The sequence below is a fragment of the Oncorhynchus tshawytscha genome, unplaced genomic scaffold, assembly GCF_018296145.1.
Source record: "Oncorhynchus tshawytscha isolate Ot180627B unplaced genomic scaffold, Otsh_v2.0 Un_contig_1781_pilon_pilon, whole genome shotgun sequence".
Lineage (NCBI taxonomy): Eukaryota > Metazoa > Chordata > Actinopteri > Salmoniformes > Salmonidae > Oncorhynchus > Oncorhynchus tshawytscha.
The window spans coordinates 9,803-28,654 of NW_024608469.1; the positions used below are offsets into that span (position 1 = coordinate 9,803).

Genomic DNA, 18,852 nt, shown 5'->3' on the forward strand with positions numbered 1-18,852 from the left:
CCCCTAGCCCAAACAGGTTAATTAACACAGGGCCCCTTTATGGATGTGTCATCAGCCCTCTGCTGTACTCCCTGTTCACCCTGTTGCACGACACCATCTCCGTCATAAATTTTGCTGATGACACCACGGTTGTAGTCCTGATCACTAGCAACGACGAGAAAAACTACAGAGAGGAGGTAAGGGGACTGGCACTGTGGGAAGTGCTCTGTCCATGACCGCAAGGCCCTCCAGCAGGTGGGGAAGGTGGCCCAGTACATCACTGGGGCCGTGCTCCCTTCCCAGTCAGGACCTTTACTCAAAGCAGTGCCTGAGGATGTCCTGCAGCATCATCAAGTACCCCACATGGCCAGACACAGACACTATCAGAGCATTGGGTCTCAGACCAACAGGCTCAGAAACGGTTTCTATTGACAACCATCAGCGTGCTGAACACTCGATCTGCACTGACCAACTGCAATCACTCATGCACACACACACACACACACACACACACATCCACACACACCCACACATAGACCCCCCCCCCACACACACATACACACACATATATAAGCTAAATGGCTTAATGAACTTTACCAGGACAGGACATTTAAGCCAAAAACCTTCTTGCCTCAGTAAGACAATAACCTCAAGCACTACTCAAAATTCACAAGGAAATTGTTAATTCATCACAAAATTAACATTTTGCAATGGCTATCTCAGTCTCCAGACTTGAACCCCATTGATAACATGTGCTTTGAATTGAAGAGGGCATAAAAACAGATGAAGGATATCAAGGATCTGGAAAGATTCTTTATGGAGGAATGGTGTAAGATCTTTTCCAACATTTTCTCCAATCTCATAAAACATTTTTGAAAAACTCAGTGTCATTATCCTTTGAAGGGAAGGGTGCTAGAGTACTGAAAACACGTCTGCCAATAATTTTGACCTCTATCTTTTTGAGTTAAGAAAATAATAAATTAAACAATCTTTCTCTGTGCAGTTGTATTGGTATAAAATTTTATAATTTAATATAATAAGCATACAATATAGCTCAGTGTTTGTATTACTTATTAAATACAGTATTTTTTGCTCATCTTTATCAAGTGTGCCAATAATTATGGCCCTGACTGTACATTCATGCTACACACAACTTCTGCTACTAGACTTCATATTTATGTACTGCACAATTTAAACATTCTCCCTGACGCGTGTAAATCTTGTACTATAAATTGTTGAGTGGTGTCCTGTATTTACACATGCTAAATATTTATTCTATTCTACCGAGCCCATTTACTTTAAATGTTTTATTCTTCTATTGTGAGGGTGTTGGTGAAATGGAGAAAGGTGGAGTCAGGCGCAGGACACATAGATGCATTATTACCAATCCCCCATATATTCTATATATTTTTTTATACAAATATTTTCCTTTATTATTTTCCCCTAACTCTACCCCTAATTGGAGTAAATATAATAATACGACATGTTTTGAGACCAGGTTGGGGTTCCATAGTGCTTGGGGCAACTTCCTCTTCTCGTCTGGGTTTCATAGCACTTGGGGCCACTTCCTCTTCTCGTCCTACTCTTGCCCCAGATAACATATTGGGCGTCACAGGTCACAGGAAGTACAAAGACACTTCTTCAAACCGACACACTAATATTCAGCTTAACCCTTTTTTCTACTTCCACTATGACTTAATAAGGTAAAACATCCCAGAGACTTAAGGCCTCATTCTACTCCTCCTTAATCACGCAAAAGCCATTATTCACACAAACAGCAATTTTAACATCAATACATTATATAATACTCTCTTCATGACAGTAGAAGCCGTAATTAGATAACTTTGTCTTTCTCTGTTTGCTGAAGTCAGGTTGGTGTAACTGGTCTTGAATTGACCCTCTTTCTCCCTAATGTCACCCTCTCTCCTTTATCTGAAGATCAGAAGTAGCACAATCATGTAACCCATGTACTACCTAAACATGTATTGAATCATGCACATCACATCTCTGTTACTTGTTATTGAATTTAATGAATCTATTTGCTATGTTAGTTTTATTTTCAGTTTGAGTCACCTGAAATCCCCTGACAGACTAAAAGGGGGAGGGGGCTGAGGGAGTCTGTTTCTAGTCAGTGAGGGGATACAGTTACATAACAATACTTTACTGATTAAAATGGTTGTTTAGACAAGGTATTTTGTGTCCTGTGTAATGGTCATACTGTTTAATCAGCTTCTTCATATGTCACAACTGTCAGGTGGATGGATTATCTTGGCAAAGGAGAAATGCCTACTAACAGGGATGTAAACAAATTATATATTTTGTTCAGTGTAGTTTCAAATGACCTTGGCCAAACAACCCATTCAATCAGTAACTGGTCTTGAGCTGTATAAACCAATTAGCTCATGAATGTAACTGTTTATGTCAAGTAGTTTTGTGTTCTACTTGTAGCCCTGGTTGTCCTGAAAAGAAAATGTAAAATACTTCATTTTGAGGCTAAATATAGGGTCTGGACATGCAGATAAATGAAAGTCAGATAATTGAAAAGACGATTTTTGCTGTGATCTCGGGACTGCTAGGGTTAACCATGTTCTGATGCTGTTACTCTTGGTCTTAGATTACGCCCACATCTCTATAAAACATCAGCTGCATCTCCACTTGTAGACATATGACTGTAGGTCCCCAACTCAGCAGTCAGGCAAAGGTAAAGACATCTATAACTGTACTATTTAAACAAACACATTGTTGTGTGTGCAAGTACAAAATTGCTATTTTTGGTATTTCCAAATTGACATAAAAAAGTTAAATGTGGAACTTGTACATTTCTTAGTACTTTGTATCCACTTTATTTTATAAAACGCCTTTTGTAATAAGTTGTATGAGTAATGAGATGTTTTTATGTTCATTGTAACAAGAGTAACTAATACAAATGTTATTTTTTTTATTATAAAGAAATAGGCAACACATGCAATTCGGTAAATACTTGCGTGAGTTCCACAGTGTTCCATTCTTAGGTATTTCTCAACTTGCAGGAAGCGTTTTATGTTGTCCAATATTCCCTCTTTCAGCTCAAATTGGTCTTATGGCAGCAATCAGTAGTTGAAACAATAACAAAGCATGTTCTCTGATTCTGTAACAATCTGAGGAGAATTGTAATCACTTTCAAATTCATGGACAGAGCTATGGGTGAAAGTACGGACCATCCATGATATCAATCGTTTTAACCATGTTTTGAGGCTATGTAGTGTTCGTTTATATTTACTTTGTTTAAAAACATTGGAGTAAAACAAGCTTATATTTGGGGTTTTGATGGGCTACGACAGTTAAACTAAGCTCATAAATTATATTCTTCAAGAATCGATCATATTATTAATTTATAAGTACAAAAATGGATGTAGCAACTGTTGATTGGCCATTTAAGTGCAGAGAAAACAAAACTAATAGTATTCTCAAGAACAAGAAAGCAACCTCCTACACTGCCTCAGATTGTCACTTTGCAAAATAATCCCATTTCTTGTTCTTGAGAATACCATGAGTTTTTCTTACCTGCACACACGAGACACACATTACCATGCTTCTTTAAGATTTGTAACCAACACAAGATATCTTACCACTCTACCTTATATCAGTTAGCAGGAAGGCCATCCTTAACTGTGATGAACATGTTTGTCTATAAGACCATTTTAGGACAGCCACCAATCTATTTAAGCACTTTATTGACGCTACAGAGTGATGGGGAGATTCTCAATATCATTCTCCTCGCATCCTCACTTCTATCATTGCCTCCTTCTCACACCCCATTGTAAGAGAAAGCCACAGGTCCAGTTTTTCTGACCTTCTCCACAAATGGGTTTTGAGGTGAGGAGAGAGGGTGCAAGGAGAAAGCACTTGATATTTTCCCATGGACATTACCGTTAGAGATCACAGAATTGTATTTTATATTGTGTTTCCAACACAAGAATTGAGTTAGGAATGACTTTAGCTTTGCTGCCCCCATCATCTAGAAACACTTTGGAAAAGGACTTAAAACTAGATAATTTTATTCTGAGTGATGAATTTAAATCCCAGATTGGAGGGTTGTTGGCCACAGACTGCACATCAAATCAAATGTTATTTGTCACATGTGGCGATTACAACAGGTATTACCTTACTTGCAAGCCCTTAACCAACAATGCAGAGTAAATGTTTTTTCTGAATAAACTAAAGAAAAAATAGTAACAATAAAATAACAACAATGGGTGAGTTACCATAGAGATGCGCCTGTTCTATTTAATTATGGGTGCATTCGTAAATTCACTCTGGCTTCAATCTACTGTGATTTCAGAGCACTCTCGTCTGAGTGTGCCAGAGCGCAGAATAACTGACTACTTTACGAACGTTCAACACCCATTGAATATGGCTGGTGTTAGTAAAAGTTTGCAAAAAAGCGTATTTAAATTGTTTCCAGCAGCACAGTGTAATAACATATTAACACATGTAATAACGCACTCACTGACTGTTGTCTGCATGTGGCCTAACCATGCAAACTATAGCTTGCACTCTGTGTCATAACCTCCCCCCGCACAGCGGTCGTTTCTCATATATCTATTCATCAACAACAGTTACAGTCACCAACGCTCTGGATAACATAAAAACAGTCTAACCAGCTCTGCTAGGCGAGTGAAATGGTCAGTGAGCTGTTTGTTTGAATGTTAAATGACGAGACAGACGCATTGATGCGAGTAGCCAGTCTTGTTCAGTACATCACAACACATCCGGGTATCTCAAGCACCCGGTAAAACACAAGAGTTGCAGTAATGAACATTTACCAACAGATGGCATCACTGTGCCATTTTACATTCATAACACTGTTCCCTCATTTGTGTCTGGAAGTAGCTAGCAAGCTAGCCAAAGTTTGCCAGTTAGCTTGGATCAACCCTACTCCTCGGCCAGAGCGTCCAGTGTGCGCTCTCAACGCTCCGAGAGCAAAACACTCTGATTTTACAAACGCCCAGAGGGCACTCTGAGCACACTCTAGCACTCCAGATTGAATTTATGAACACACCCTATGTGTGTTATGTTCATGCTCACCACTAGAGGGCAGCCTTGGTACACACAGAGCCCCAGACCTGGGTTTAAATATTCAAATAAAATCTTATCTAATTTGTCATATGCGCTGAATACAACAGGTGTAGGTAGACCTTACCGTGAAATGCTTACTTATAAGCCCTTAACCAGCAATTCAGAGTTTTAAAAAGTAAGAAAAAATGGCCAAATAAACGAAAGGAAAAATAGTAACACAATAAAATAACAATAACAAGGGGGAGCGGTGCTGAGTCAATGTGCAGGGGTAAAGGTTAGTCCAGGTAATTGAGGTAATATGTACATGTAGGTAGGGGTAAAGTGACTATGCATATATAAACAGTAGGTAGCAGCAGCGTATGTGAGCAGTGTGAGGGAATGTGAATGTGTGTGTGTGTGTCTGTCTTGGTGTGTTTGGACCATGATAGTTTCTTAGTGATGTGGACAGCTCTCGACCTGCTCCACTACAGCTCTGTCGACGTGGATGTGGACTTGCTCGGCCTTCCTTTTCTTGTTGTCCACAATCAGCTTCTTCTTGCTGATGTTGAGGGAGATGTTGTTGTCCTGGCAGATGTGTTATTGCCTACCCTTACCACCTGGGGGCGGGTCGTCAGGAAGTCCAGGATCCAGTTGCAAAGGGAGGTTGGAGTGGGTCCAGGGTTTCTTGAATGATGGTGTTGATGTGAGCCATGACCAGCCTTTCAAAGCATTTCATGGCTACAGACATGGCATTCTTGGGGACAGGGACTATGGTGGTCTGCTTGAAACATGTAGGTATTACAGACTGGGTCAGGGAAAGGTTGAAAATGTCAGTGAAGACACTTGCCAGCTGTTCAGTGCATGTTCTGAGTACACTTCCTGGTAATCCGTCTGGCCTTGCGGCAATGTGAAAGTTACTTAAAGGTTTTACTCAAATTGGCTACGGAGAGCGTGATCACAAAGTAGTCCAGAACAGCGGGTACTGTCATGCTTGGTTCAGTGTTTCTTGCCTCGAAGCGAGCACAGAAGGAATTTATCTCGTCTGGTAGACTTGTGTCACTGGGCAGCTCACGGCTGGGTTTCCCTTTGTAATCCGTCATAGTTTGCAACTCCTGCCACATCCGACGAGCGTCAGAGCCGGTGTAGCTAGGATTCAATCTTAGTCCTGTACTGAATCAGAAGGATAGAAGTATGGTCAGATTTGCCAAGTGGAGGGCGAGGGAGAGCTTTGTACTCATCTCTGTGTGTGGAATAAAGGTGGTCTACAGTTATTTTTTTCCTCTATTTGCACATGACATGCTGGTAGAAATGAGGTAAAAACTGATTTATGTTTTCCTGCATTAAAGTCCCCGGTCACTAGGAGCGCAGTCTCTGGATGAGCATTTTCTTATTTGCTTATGGCCTCATACAGCTCGTTGAGTGCGGTCTTAGTGCCAGCATCAGTTTGTGGTGGTAAATAGACAGCTACGAAGAATATAGATGAAAACTCTCTTGGTAAATATTATGGTCTACAGCTTATCATGAGGTATTCTAACTCATGCCAGCAAAATGTGAACACTTCCTTAATATTAGGGATTGCGCTCTAGATGTAGTTGACAAAGAGACACAAACCACCCCCTCTGATCTTACTGGAGGTTGCTGTTTTTTAACCTGCTCTTTTAAGCTCTCTTATGCACTTGTCACTGTTAACTTCTATTCTTTGTTTTGTGTTGTGTCTCGTGTGTAACTATGTATGCTGGTTTCTTTGCCTGGGCTCACTTGAAAAAGAGATGTACATTTCAATGTGACTTGTCTGGCTAAATAAATGTTTTAAAAAAACACAAAAATGAATTCCATATTAGCAGACATGCTTAAAGATGCATTTACCACAATGCCTAGTTTGCTAAGTTTTCCATATCTACCGTGCTCTCCATTACTCTGTTTTGTATCTGCATTAGCAAAGGATGGATGATCCATATTCTTGCTCCCAGAAGGCTGCGATTTAAAAAAAAAAATATGAAAAAGTAGCTGGTGCTGATTTATTGGCACATTGAACCATGTCGTGCGCCGTTGTTCAAAAACTGTGCTTGTCTTGCTGAAACAATGACATCATATCTGTATTCTGCCATCTTCATGCATGTTAGCCATTTTGAAGCCTGCACTATTAACACTTTATTGCCCTTTTAACTGTGTATTGGATATGTCAAGTAATCTTTGGAAGTATGTTTTGTAATGTTATTCAAATGTTGCTAAATATTCAGGGGCAATACTATGTAGGTGATCTAGAGAATTTATAAAACAATACCACTGACAGCCAGCGTAAGGAGAACAACATGTGACTAATATGAGATCTGTTCTTAGTGTTGGTTGATCATCCACTCATTTTATTTTTTGTGAGGGTAAACCACTAACAATGTTTTTTTTACCTTACTTTGAGAAACTGTAAAAACTATATTATGTTTCCCCTGTCAGACTTTAGAAGACTGCTGCAGCCCGTCCAACTTTAGGTGGTGGGATTCCCCTCCCGGTGGGGTTCTAGTGATGGAGAAGCCTGATGATGAGGAGTCACCTGGTGGGGTTCTAGTGATGGAGAAGCCTGATGATGAGGAGTCACCTGGTGGGGTTATAGTGATGGAGAAGCCTGATGATGAGGAGTCACCAGGTGGGGTTCTAGTGATTGAGAAGCCTGATGATGAGGAGTCACCTGGTGGGGTTCTAGTGATGGAGAAGCCTGATGATGAGGAGTCACCTGGTGGGGTTCTAGTCATGGAGAAGCCTGATGATGAGTCACCTGGTGGGGTTATAGAGGTGGAGAGGCCTGATGATGAGGAGTCACCTGGTGGGGTTATAGAGGTGGAGAGGTCAGATGATGAGGAGTCACCTGGTGGGGATGAAGAGGTGGAGAGGCCTGATGATGAGGAGTCACCTGGTGGGGTTATAGAGGTGGAGAGGCCTGATGATGAGGAGTCACCTGGTGGGGTTATAGAGGTGGAGAGGCCTGATGATGAGGAGTCACCTGGTGGGGTTATAGAGGTGGAGAGGCCTGATGATGAGGAGTCACCTGGTGGGATTATAGAGGTGGAGAGGCCTGATGATGAGGAGTCACCTGGTGGGGTTATAGAGGTGGAGAGGCCTGATGATGAGGAGTCACCTGGTGGGATTATAGAGGTGGAGAGGCCTGATGTTGATGAGTCACCTGGTGGGATTATAGAGGTGGAGAGGCCTGATGATGAGGAGTCACCTGGTGGGATTATAGAGGTGGAGAGGCCTGATGATGAGGAGTCACCTGGTGGGGTTATAGAGGTGGAGAGGCCTGATGATGAGGAGTCACCTGGTGCGACAGGTGGTGAATGGGGTGACAGAGACACCACACCTGTTCAGAACATTCACACTCCTGATGACATGGCAGCACTGGGAGCACCAGGAGCCAATCTACAGGGTGTCATGTTCAATCAACCACAGCAACAGCAGTCAATGCAACAAGCAGCGCATCAACAGATACAGCAGCAGTTCAGCCATCTACAGGAAGTGAAGAAGGGAAAGACAAAGCAACTGTGTGTTGTGACCCCTCTGCCAGCAGCAAACCCAGACACTTTGACAAGACCAGCTCCTCAGTCACCAGGTAAGTTGTTCATCATGCAGCTCTTTGAGGATAAAGACACAATACACAACAATGAAACAGTTCATATGTTCATTCTGCAAATAACCACTTCCTGCATTTATGCTGATGTACAATACTCTATCTCACCCTCCATTCTAGACCCAGCAGAGGAGGTGTTAGGTGAACACCTTGACAAGAAGGAGGAGGCAGAAGAGGAGGTATCAGCTGAACACCTTGACAAGAAGGAGGAGGCAGAAGAGGAGGTATCAGCTGAACACCTTGACACGAAGGAGGAGGCAGAAGAGGAGGTATCAGCTGAACACCTTGACAAGAAGGAGGAGGCAGAAGAGGAGGTATCAGCTGAACACCTTGACAAGAAGGAGGAGGCAGAAGAGGAGGTATTAGCTGAACACCTTGACAAGAAGGAGGAGGCAGAAGAGGAGGTATCAGCTGAACACCTTGACAAGAAGGAGGAGGCAGAGATGGTAACACACTCTTACATCATTTACATCCTCTGTGGTCATGCTGATCATGTTCCGGTAATAAATTATGATTTAAGGGGAATTCCACCACTCTTTAAGCTCATATTATCTCCAGCACCATTCCAGTGTCTTCATATGTGGAAACATTGTGTTTCTAGTTCTGTGTTTAAAAGATAAGAAAGTGCCACATGAGTTTCATGTTTTATAGGAACTCCCCCTTACTCTGCCACCAACTTGCACGCATTGCCCTCGTGCGGAACTGTTTGTGAACACAAAGGGGTCTGTTGAACAGTATAAAACAATCAAAATGGAGAAAGACCCATTGAAATCAAGTTTCAAGTGTTAATGTCACATGCACAAGTACCGTAAAATGCCTTTCTTGCAAACTCAAAGCCCAACAATGCAATAATCAATGACAATGTATTACTAAAAAAACACAAGAAATATGAAATACACAATAAAGTAAATAAGCATACTATATACAGGAAGTATTTAAAAGTAAGTTCCAATACCATGTTTACATGTGCAGGGATACTGGAGTGATGGAGGTAGATATGTATAGGGGTAAGGTGACAGGGATACTGGAGTGATGGAGGTAGATATGTATAGGGGTAAGGTGACAGGGATACTGGAGTGATGGAGGTAGATATGTATAGGGGTAAGGTGACAGGGATACTTGATTGATGGAGGTAGATATGTATAGGGGTAAGGTGACAGGGATACTGGATGATGAGGTAGATATGTCTAGGGGTAAGGTGACAGGGATACTGGATGATGAGGTAGATATGTCTAGGGGTAAGGAGACAGGGATACTGGAGTGATGGAGGTAGATATGTATAGGGGTAAGGTGACAGGGATACTGGAGTGATGGAGGTAGATATGTATAGGGGTAAGGTGACAGGGATACTGGAGTGATGGAGGTAGATATGTATAGGGGTAAGGAGACAGGGATACTGGAGTGATGGAGGTAGATATGTCTAGGGGTAAGGTGACAGGGATACTGGATGATGAGGTAGATATGTCTAGGGGTAAGGAGACAGGGATACTGGATGATGAGGTAGATATGTCTAGGGGTAAGGTGACAGGGATACTGGATGATGAGGTAGATATGTATAGGGATAAGGAGACAGGGATACTGGATGATGAGGTAGATATGTATAGAGGTAAGGAGACAGGGATACTGGATGATGAGGTAGATATGTCTAGGGGTAAGGTGACAGGGATACTGGATGATGAGGTAGATATGTATAGGGATAAGGAGACAGGGATACTGGATGATGAGGTAGATATGTATAGGGTAATGAGACAGGGGGATACTGGATGATGAGGTAGATATGTATAGGGATAAGGAGACAGGGATACTGGATGATGAGGTAGATATGTATAGGTAGATATGTAAGGAGACAGGGATACTGGATGATGAGGTAGATATGTCTAGGGGTAAGGTGACAGGGATACTGGATGATGAGGTAGATATGTATAGGGATAAGGAGACAGGGATACTGGATGATGAGGTAGATATGTATAGAGGTAAGGAGACAGGGATACTGGATGATGAGGTAGATATGTCTAGGGGTAAGGTAACTAGGCAACAGGATATAAGACAAACAGAGTAGCAGCTTCTTGTATGTGAGTGTGTGTGCTGTGTGTAGTCAGTATAAATGTATATATTTTGGACACAGCTACTCATTGCAGGGTTTTTCTTTATTATTTACTCTTTTCTACATTGTAGAATAATAGGGAAGACATTACAACTATGAAATAACACATATGGAGTCATGTAGTAACCACAAACGTTGTAGTAGTTCTTCAAAGTGCAAATACTGAAATGAAGGTCAATAAAGACACACGGTAAACTAGGTCTTGGTAGCTACTTATTAAAACGTATTGATCAGTGGTATTGCTTGGGGATAGAAGCTGTTCAAGAGCCTGTTGGTGTCAGACTTGATGCACCGAAATCTCTTGTCGTTCGGCAGCAGAGAAAATAGTCTATGGCTTGCGTGGTTGGGGTCTTAGATGATGTTCTGTGCCTTCTTTCCACACCGCCTGATATAGATGTCCTGGATGTCAGGCAGCTCGGCCACAGTGATGTACTGGGCTGTCTGCACAAACTTCTGTAACGCTATGCGTTCGAGGGCGGTGCTATTGCCATACCAAGCAGTAATGCAGCCAGTCAATATGCTCTCAATGGTACAGCTGTAGAACCTTTTCAGGACCATGCCAAACATTTTCAACCTCCTGAGCAGGAAGAGGCACTGTCTTTAGTTATTTGGACACAGAGGAACTTGAAGCTGTCTACCTTCTCTGCTGCTGCCCTGTCCATGTGGATGTGCTCGAGATTGCATCATCTATGGATCTGTTGGGGTGGTATGCAAATTGGAGTGGATCTAGAGTGTCTGGGATGATGGAGTTAATGCGTCCCATACATTTACCGATCCAACAGTGGTAGGCCTGATCACCGACAACGACGAGACCGCCTACAGCGAGGAGGTCAGAGACCTGGCCGTGTGGTGCCAGGACAACAACCTCTCCCTTAATGTGATCAAGACAAAGTAGATGATTGTGCACTACAGGAAAAAGAGAACCGAGCACGCCCCCATTCTCATCGACGAGGCTGCAGTGGAGCAGGTTGAGAACTTCAAGTTCCTTGGTGTCCACATCACCAACAAACTAACATGGTCCAAGCACACCAAGACAGTCGTGAAGAGGGCACAACAAAACCTATTCCCCCTCAGGAGACTTAAAAGATTTGGCATGGGTCCTCAGATCCTCAAAAGGTTCTACAGCTGCACCATCGACAGCATCCTGACTGGCTGCATCACTGCCTAGTATGGCACCTGCTCAGCCTTCGACCGCAAGGCACTACAGAGGTTAGTGTGAACGACCCAGTACATCACTGGGGCCAAGCTTCCTGCCATCCAGGACCTCTATACCAGGCGGTGTCAGAGGAAGGCCCTAAAAATGTAGTGGTACCGGAGCGCCAAGTCTAGGTCCAAGAGGCTTCTTAACAGCTTCTACCCCCAAGCCATAAGACTCCTGAACATCTAATCGAATGGCTAACCAGACCATTTGCATTGCCCCTCACCTCTGCTACTCTCTGTTGCTATCATCTATGCATAGTCACTTTAATAACTCTACCTACATGTACATATTACCTCAACTAACCGCTGCCCCCTGCACATTGACTCTGTATCGGTACCCCCCTGTATATAGTCTCGCTATTGCTATTTTACTGCTGCTCTTTAATTACCTGTTACTTTTATCTCTTATTCTTATCCATATTGTTGTGAAACGGTATTGTTGGTTAGGGGCTCGTAAGTAAGCATTTCACTGTAAGGTCTACACCTGTTGCATGTGACTAATACAATTTGATTTTAACCAGCCTCTCAAAGCACTTCATGATTATAGAAGTGAGTGCTACATGGCGGTAATCATTGTGGTAGGAAACCTTAGAGTTCTTAGGAACAGGGATAAGGACAGAAGGAGGAGGGATTGTGGTGATCTTAAAACATGTCGGGATTACAGACTGGGACAAATAGAGGTTGAAAATGACAGTGAATATACCTGCCAGTTGTTCTGCGTATGGTCAGAGAACCTTCCCTGGAATACCGTCGGGGCCCACGGCCTTGCAGGTGCTGACCTGATTAAAGACCTTTCTCACATCGCCTCAGAGAGCGAGATCACCTAGTCCTCTGGGTTGGTGACGACCCTCACACCCGGCTTGATGTTGTTGCGGTCAAAGTGTGCATGAAATGCATTAAGTTTGTCTGGTAGAGAGGCATCGTTGGGCAGATCACGGTTGTGTCTTCCTTTGTAATCCGTAATAGACTGAAGCCCCTGCCACATCTGGTGGAGCCTGTGTAGTATGATTGTACCTTATTCCTGTATTGTCATTTTGCTCATTTGATGACTCTGCGGAGATCATAGCGGGCCTTCTTGTACTTATTCCTGTCCATGGCCGTAGCTTTAGGGTTGTCTGTGATAGCTCTGTGTGCTGTAGCCCTGCTCTTTAGTTTATCGCCAACCTCTGCGTTAATCCAGCAGCGAACCCTCACCGTAGGTACAGCGTCACTGATGCATTTTCTAATGAAGCCGGAGGTCGTTAGCTCGTCTAGGAACATATTGCAATCAGCGCCAGCAAAGCAGTCCTGGAGCATACCCTCTAATTCTGGTGACCATTTCTCAACGGAGCAAATTGCAGGTACTTCTTGTTTCAACTTCTACTTGTAAGCAGGAAGCAAGAGCGCAGTCATGATCTAATTTTCTGGATGGCGGACGAGGGAGGGCCTTGTTCGCTTGCTTGTGGGTAGAATAGAAGTGGTCTAGGACTTTATTGCCCCTAGTGGCATTGGAGACGTGTTGATGGAAGTTGGGCATCGTGTGTTTTAGTGATGCCGAATTAAAATCACCTGCAACCAGAAAGGCAGCCTCTGGGTGTAGGGTGTCCTGCTTGTTTATAGCCTTGTACAGTATTGTATTGTCCTGAGGTGGAATTTATACAGCAGTCACGATAACAGCTGAAAACTCGTCATTTGACCATAAGGTATTCCAAGATGGGTGAACAGTGGGTCAACATTTCCACCACGCTGGAATTAGCACACCAGTTGACGTTGATGAAGAGGCAAACCCCTCCCCCCCTTGATTTCCCCGACTCCACTGTCCTGTCCGCCCAGTGAATGGAGTATCCAGCAAGTTGGATAGCCATGGGGGGTATCTTGTCTGAGAGCCATGTTTCTGAAAAGCAAAGAATATTGCAATTCCGAGAGTCCCGTTGGTAGCGAATCCGAGATCAGAGGTCATCCATCTTATTAACAAGTAACTGACATGTACATTAGCCAGTAGAATGGAGGGAAGAGGTGGCCGGTTCTCCCTTCACCTTAATCTCACGAGATTATGTTCTTGTTGGTTGTAAGAAATAAGAGCAGAAACATTACGTGAAAATAGACAAAACATGTTTTACAACATAACCACAAAATAGCAAAGTTGGTTCGGAGATTGCAAAACGGCGGCAATCCATGAATTTCCAGCCAGGGGGATTTTTGTGAAAATGTTTGAAATTTAGCGTAATTGAAAGAACATGGGGTAATACTGTGTATTAACAGTCAGTAATAACATGTATCAGTAATAAACCATGTATAAACAGACATCAGTAATAAACCAGTATAAACAGACAGGGTAATACTGTGTATTAGACATCAGTTAAACCATGTATAAACAGAGAGAACAGGGTAATACATAGACATCAGTAATAAACAGTATTAACAGTAATAAACCATGTATAAACAGAGAGAACAGGGTAATACTGTGTATTAGACATCAGTAATAAACCATGTATAAACAGACAGAACAGGGTAATACTGTGTATTAGACATCAGTAATAAACCATGTATAAACAGACAGAACAGGGTAATACTGTGTATTAGACATCAGTAATAAACCATGTATAAACAGACAGAACAGGGTAATACTGTGTATTAGACATCAGTAATAAACCATGTATAAACAGACAGAACAGGGTAATACTGTGTATTAGACATCAGTAATAAACCATGTATCAGTAATAAACCATGTATAAACAGTAATAAACCAGAACAGGGTAATACTGTGTATTAGACATCAGTAAACCATGTATAAACAGACAGAACAGGGTAATACTTTGCATTAACAGTCAGTAATAAACCATGTATAAACAGACAGAACAGGGTAATACTGTGTATTAGACATCAGTAATAAACCATGTATAAACAGACAGAACAGGGTAATACTGTGTATTAGACATCAGTAATAAACCATGTATAAACAGAGAGAACAGGGTAATACTGTGTATTAGACATCAGTAATAAACCATGTATAAACAGAGAGAACAGGGTAATACTGTGTATTAGACATCAGTAATAAACCATACAAAAACAGAGAGAACAGGGTAATACTGTGTATTAGACATCAGTAATAAACCATGTATAAACAGACAGAACAGGGTAATACTGTGTATTAGACATCAGTAATAAACCATGTATAAACAGACAGAACAGGGTAATACTGTGTATTAACAGTCAGTAATAAACCATGTATAAACAGACAGAACAGGGTAATACTGTGTATTAGACATCAGTAATAAACCATGTATAAACAGACAGAACAGGGTAATACTGTGTATTAGACATCAGTAATAAACCATGTATAAACAGACAGAACAGGGTAATACTGTGTATTAACAGTCAGTAATAAACCATGTATAAACAGACAGAACAGGGTAATACTGTGTATTAACAGTCAGTAATAAACCATGTATAAACAGACAGAACAGGGTAATACTGTGTATTAGACATCAGTAATAAACCATGTATAAACAGACAGAACAGGGTAATACTGTGTATTAACAGTCAGTAATAAACCATGTATAAACAGACAGAACAGGGTAATACTGTGTATTAACAGTCAGTAATAAACCATGTATAAACAGACAGAACAGGGTAATATTAACAGTCAGTAATAAACCATGTATAAACAGACAGAACAGGGTAATACTGTGTATTAACAGTCAGTAATAAACCATGTATAAACAGACAGAACAGGGTAATACTGTGTATTACTGTGACATCAGTAATAAACCATGTATAAACAGACAGAACAGGGTAATACTGTGTATTAACACAGTAATCAGTAATAAACCATGTATAAACAGACAGAACAGGGTAATACTGTGTATTAACAGTCAGTAATAAACCATGTATAAACAGACAGAACAGGGTAATACTGTGTATTACAGTCAGTAATCAGTAAACAGACAGAAATAAACCATGTAATAAACAGTATAAACAGAACAGGGTAATACTGTGTATTAACAGTCAGTAATAAACCATGTATAAACAGACAGAACAGGGTAATACTGTGTATTAAACAGACAGAACAGGGTACTGTGTACTGTGTATTAACATGTCAGTAATAAACCATGTAGGGTAATAAAACAGTAATAAACATGTATAGAACAGGGTAATACTGTGTATTAACAGTCAGTAATAAACCATGTATAAACAGACAGAACAGGGTAATACTGTGTATTAACAGTCAGTAATAAACCATGTATAAACAGACAGAACAGGGTAATACTGTGTATTAACAGTCAGTAATAAACCATGTATAAACAGACAGAACAGGGTAATACTGTGTATTAACAGTCAGTAATAAACCATGTATAAACAGACAGAACAGGGTAATACTGTGTATTAACAGTCAGTAATAAACCATGTATAAACAGACAGAACAGGGTAATACTGTGTATTAACAGTCAGTAATAAACCATGTATAAACAGACAGAACAGGGTAATACTGTGTATTAACAGTCAGTAATAAACCATGTATAAACAGACAGAACAGGGTAATACTGTGTATTAACAGTCAGTAATAAACCATGTATAAACAGACAGAACAGGGTAATACTGTGTATTAACAGTCAGTAATAAACCATGTATAAACAGACAGAACAGGGTAATACTGTGTATTAACAGTCAGTAATACACCATGTATAAACAGACAGAACAGGGTAATACTGTGTATTAACAGTCAGTAATAAACCATGTACAGGGCATTTAGAAACAGTTTGCTCACCATGTATTAATAATTATCCCAACATTTGTAAATTATTTAAATAAAATGTTTGATATATTTCTTTTAACATCCTGTGTTTGTGTTCTACGTTATTTTTTAGACCTTAAGTGGGCATCAGGTATGGTTGGAATGTAAACCAATGGCATAGCCATCTTTTTGTCAGAAATTGCACCTGTCACTCAAAACATTTAAAACGTATAAATAGCACTCACTTTAGATGAGGGGCTGCAAAAACACTTTACTAATGATTTGTAAATGGTTATACATGTTGGACTAATGATGACTAAATGGTGAATTCACTATTTATCAATTCCTTATAAATAGTTTATTACCGTTTTTACATATGTAGACACTGGTATTGTGCTGGATATAATTTAAATTAGTTAATAAAGTAGTGGAATTTCCCTTTTTATTTTCAATTTCAGCCTAACCAATGTTATTTGTTGATTTAACTGTTTTGTTAGAAATGGGAAGAGGTCCAACAGCCTTTGTCCAAAGCCAATGATGAGACAAAACCAGAGACAAATGGCTATTCAGGAGGAAACAGAGAAACAACCAAAGGTATAGTCTCCTGTTTTAAAGTGCTTAAAAAAGGTCCTTTCTTTGACCTTACACATTATGTATCCTAAATTACTAAAATATAATGTAGTCAATGTAATAACTCATAAAACTGTTGAAGTTAGCACAGTAATGGAAAATGGTGTAGCTGTAGTAGTAGTAGCAGTAGTAGTAGTAGTAGGAGTATCTAATTATATAATAGTAGTAGTATAAGTAGTATCTAATTATATAGTAGTTGTATTAGAAGCAGCTGTAGTAGTAGTAGTAGTGGTATCTAATTATGTTGTAGTAGTATCTAATTATATAGTAGTAGTAGTAGTAGTGGTATATAGTAGTAGTAGTATCTAATTATGTAGTAGTAGTATCTAATTATATAGTAATAGTAGTAGTAGTAGTAGTAGTAGTAGTAGTAGTAGTAGTAGTAGTAGTAGTAGTAGTGGTATATAGTAGTAGTAGTATCTAATTATATAGTAGCTGTAGTAGTAGTAGTATCTAATTATATAGTAGTTGTATTAAGCAGCTTATATAGTAGTAGTGGTATCTAATTATATTGTAGTAGTATCTAATTAAGTAGTATAGTAGTAGTGGTATATAGTATATAGTAGTAGTAGTATCTAATTATATATAGTAGTAGTAGTATATAATTATATAGTAGTAGTAGTAGTAATTAATTATAGTAGCTAGTAGTAGTAGTATCTAATATATAGTAGTAGTAGTAGTATATAATTATATAGTAGTAGTAGTAGTAGTGGTATATAGTAGTAGTAGTATCTAATTATATAGTAGCAGTAGTAGTAGTAGTATCTAATTATATAGTAGTAGTAGTATATAATTATATAGTAGTAGTAGTATATAATTATATAGTAGTAGTAGTGTTTAATTATATAGCAGTAGTAGTAGTATCTAATTATATAGTAGTATTATATAATTATAGTAGTAGTATATAATTATATAGTAGTAGTAGTATATAATTATATAGTAGTAGTTGTGTATAATGATATAGTAGTAGTATATAATTATATAGTAGTAGTAGTATATAATTATATAGTAGTAGTAGTATATAATTATATAGTAGTAGTATATAATTATATAGTAGTAGTAGTATATAATTATATAGCAGTAGTAGTAGTATCTAATTATATAGTAGTAGTATATAATTATATAGTAGTAGTAGTATATAATTATATAGTAGTAGTAGTATATAATTATATAGCAGTAGTAGTAGTTATAGTAGTTGTGTATAATGATATAATAATAGCAGTATTCATGAGTATGTGTTTGACTGGATGTGTGGGTGATATAATGATGCAGGATTATATATTTGATAAACAATTGACTTATTTAGTGCTAAGCTAGTCATAGAAATGTTTTCACTGTATCTGATCTCTCTGCATCTCCCTTTTGCATCTGAGATTCTGACCTTGTTAAAGTACAATATCTCTCCCTTAATTCTAGGTCCAGCCGAGGTGTTAGGTGAACTCGTTGTCAAGAAGGATGAGGCATATTGGGTAATAGACACATTTACATGATTTCTATCCTCAGTGGTAATGCCGATCCTGTTCCTGTAATATGAATATCACGCCTGCTACCGTTCTCCCTCCCTGGCGC

The 18,852-nt window shown here is 39.9% G+C and overlaps 1 protein-coding gene across 1 annotated transcript in view; it reads left to right on the top strand.

Moving 5' to 3' along the window:
- Positions 1–2,644: 2,644 nt before the first annotated feature.
- The window catches only part of LOC112242530 (protein hsr-9-like), a 49,499-nt gene continuing 33,291 nt past the window's right edge, over positions 2,645–18,852 (top strand). The window contains exons 1-5 of the mRNA XM_042313261.1: positions 2,645–2,680; positions 7,468–8,617; positions 8,756–9,081; positions 17,151–17,247; positions 18,700–18,752. Of these exons, the coding sequence (XP_042169195.1) occupies positions 2,645–2,680; positions 7,468–8,617; positions 8,756–9,081; positions 17,151–17,247; positions 18,700–18,752 (1,662 nt within the window). The remainder of the gene's footprint in view (positions 2,681–7,467; positions 8,618–8,755; positions 9,082–17,150; positions 17,248–18,699; positions 18,753–18,852) is intronic.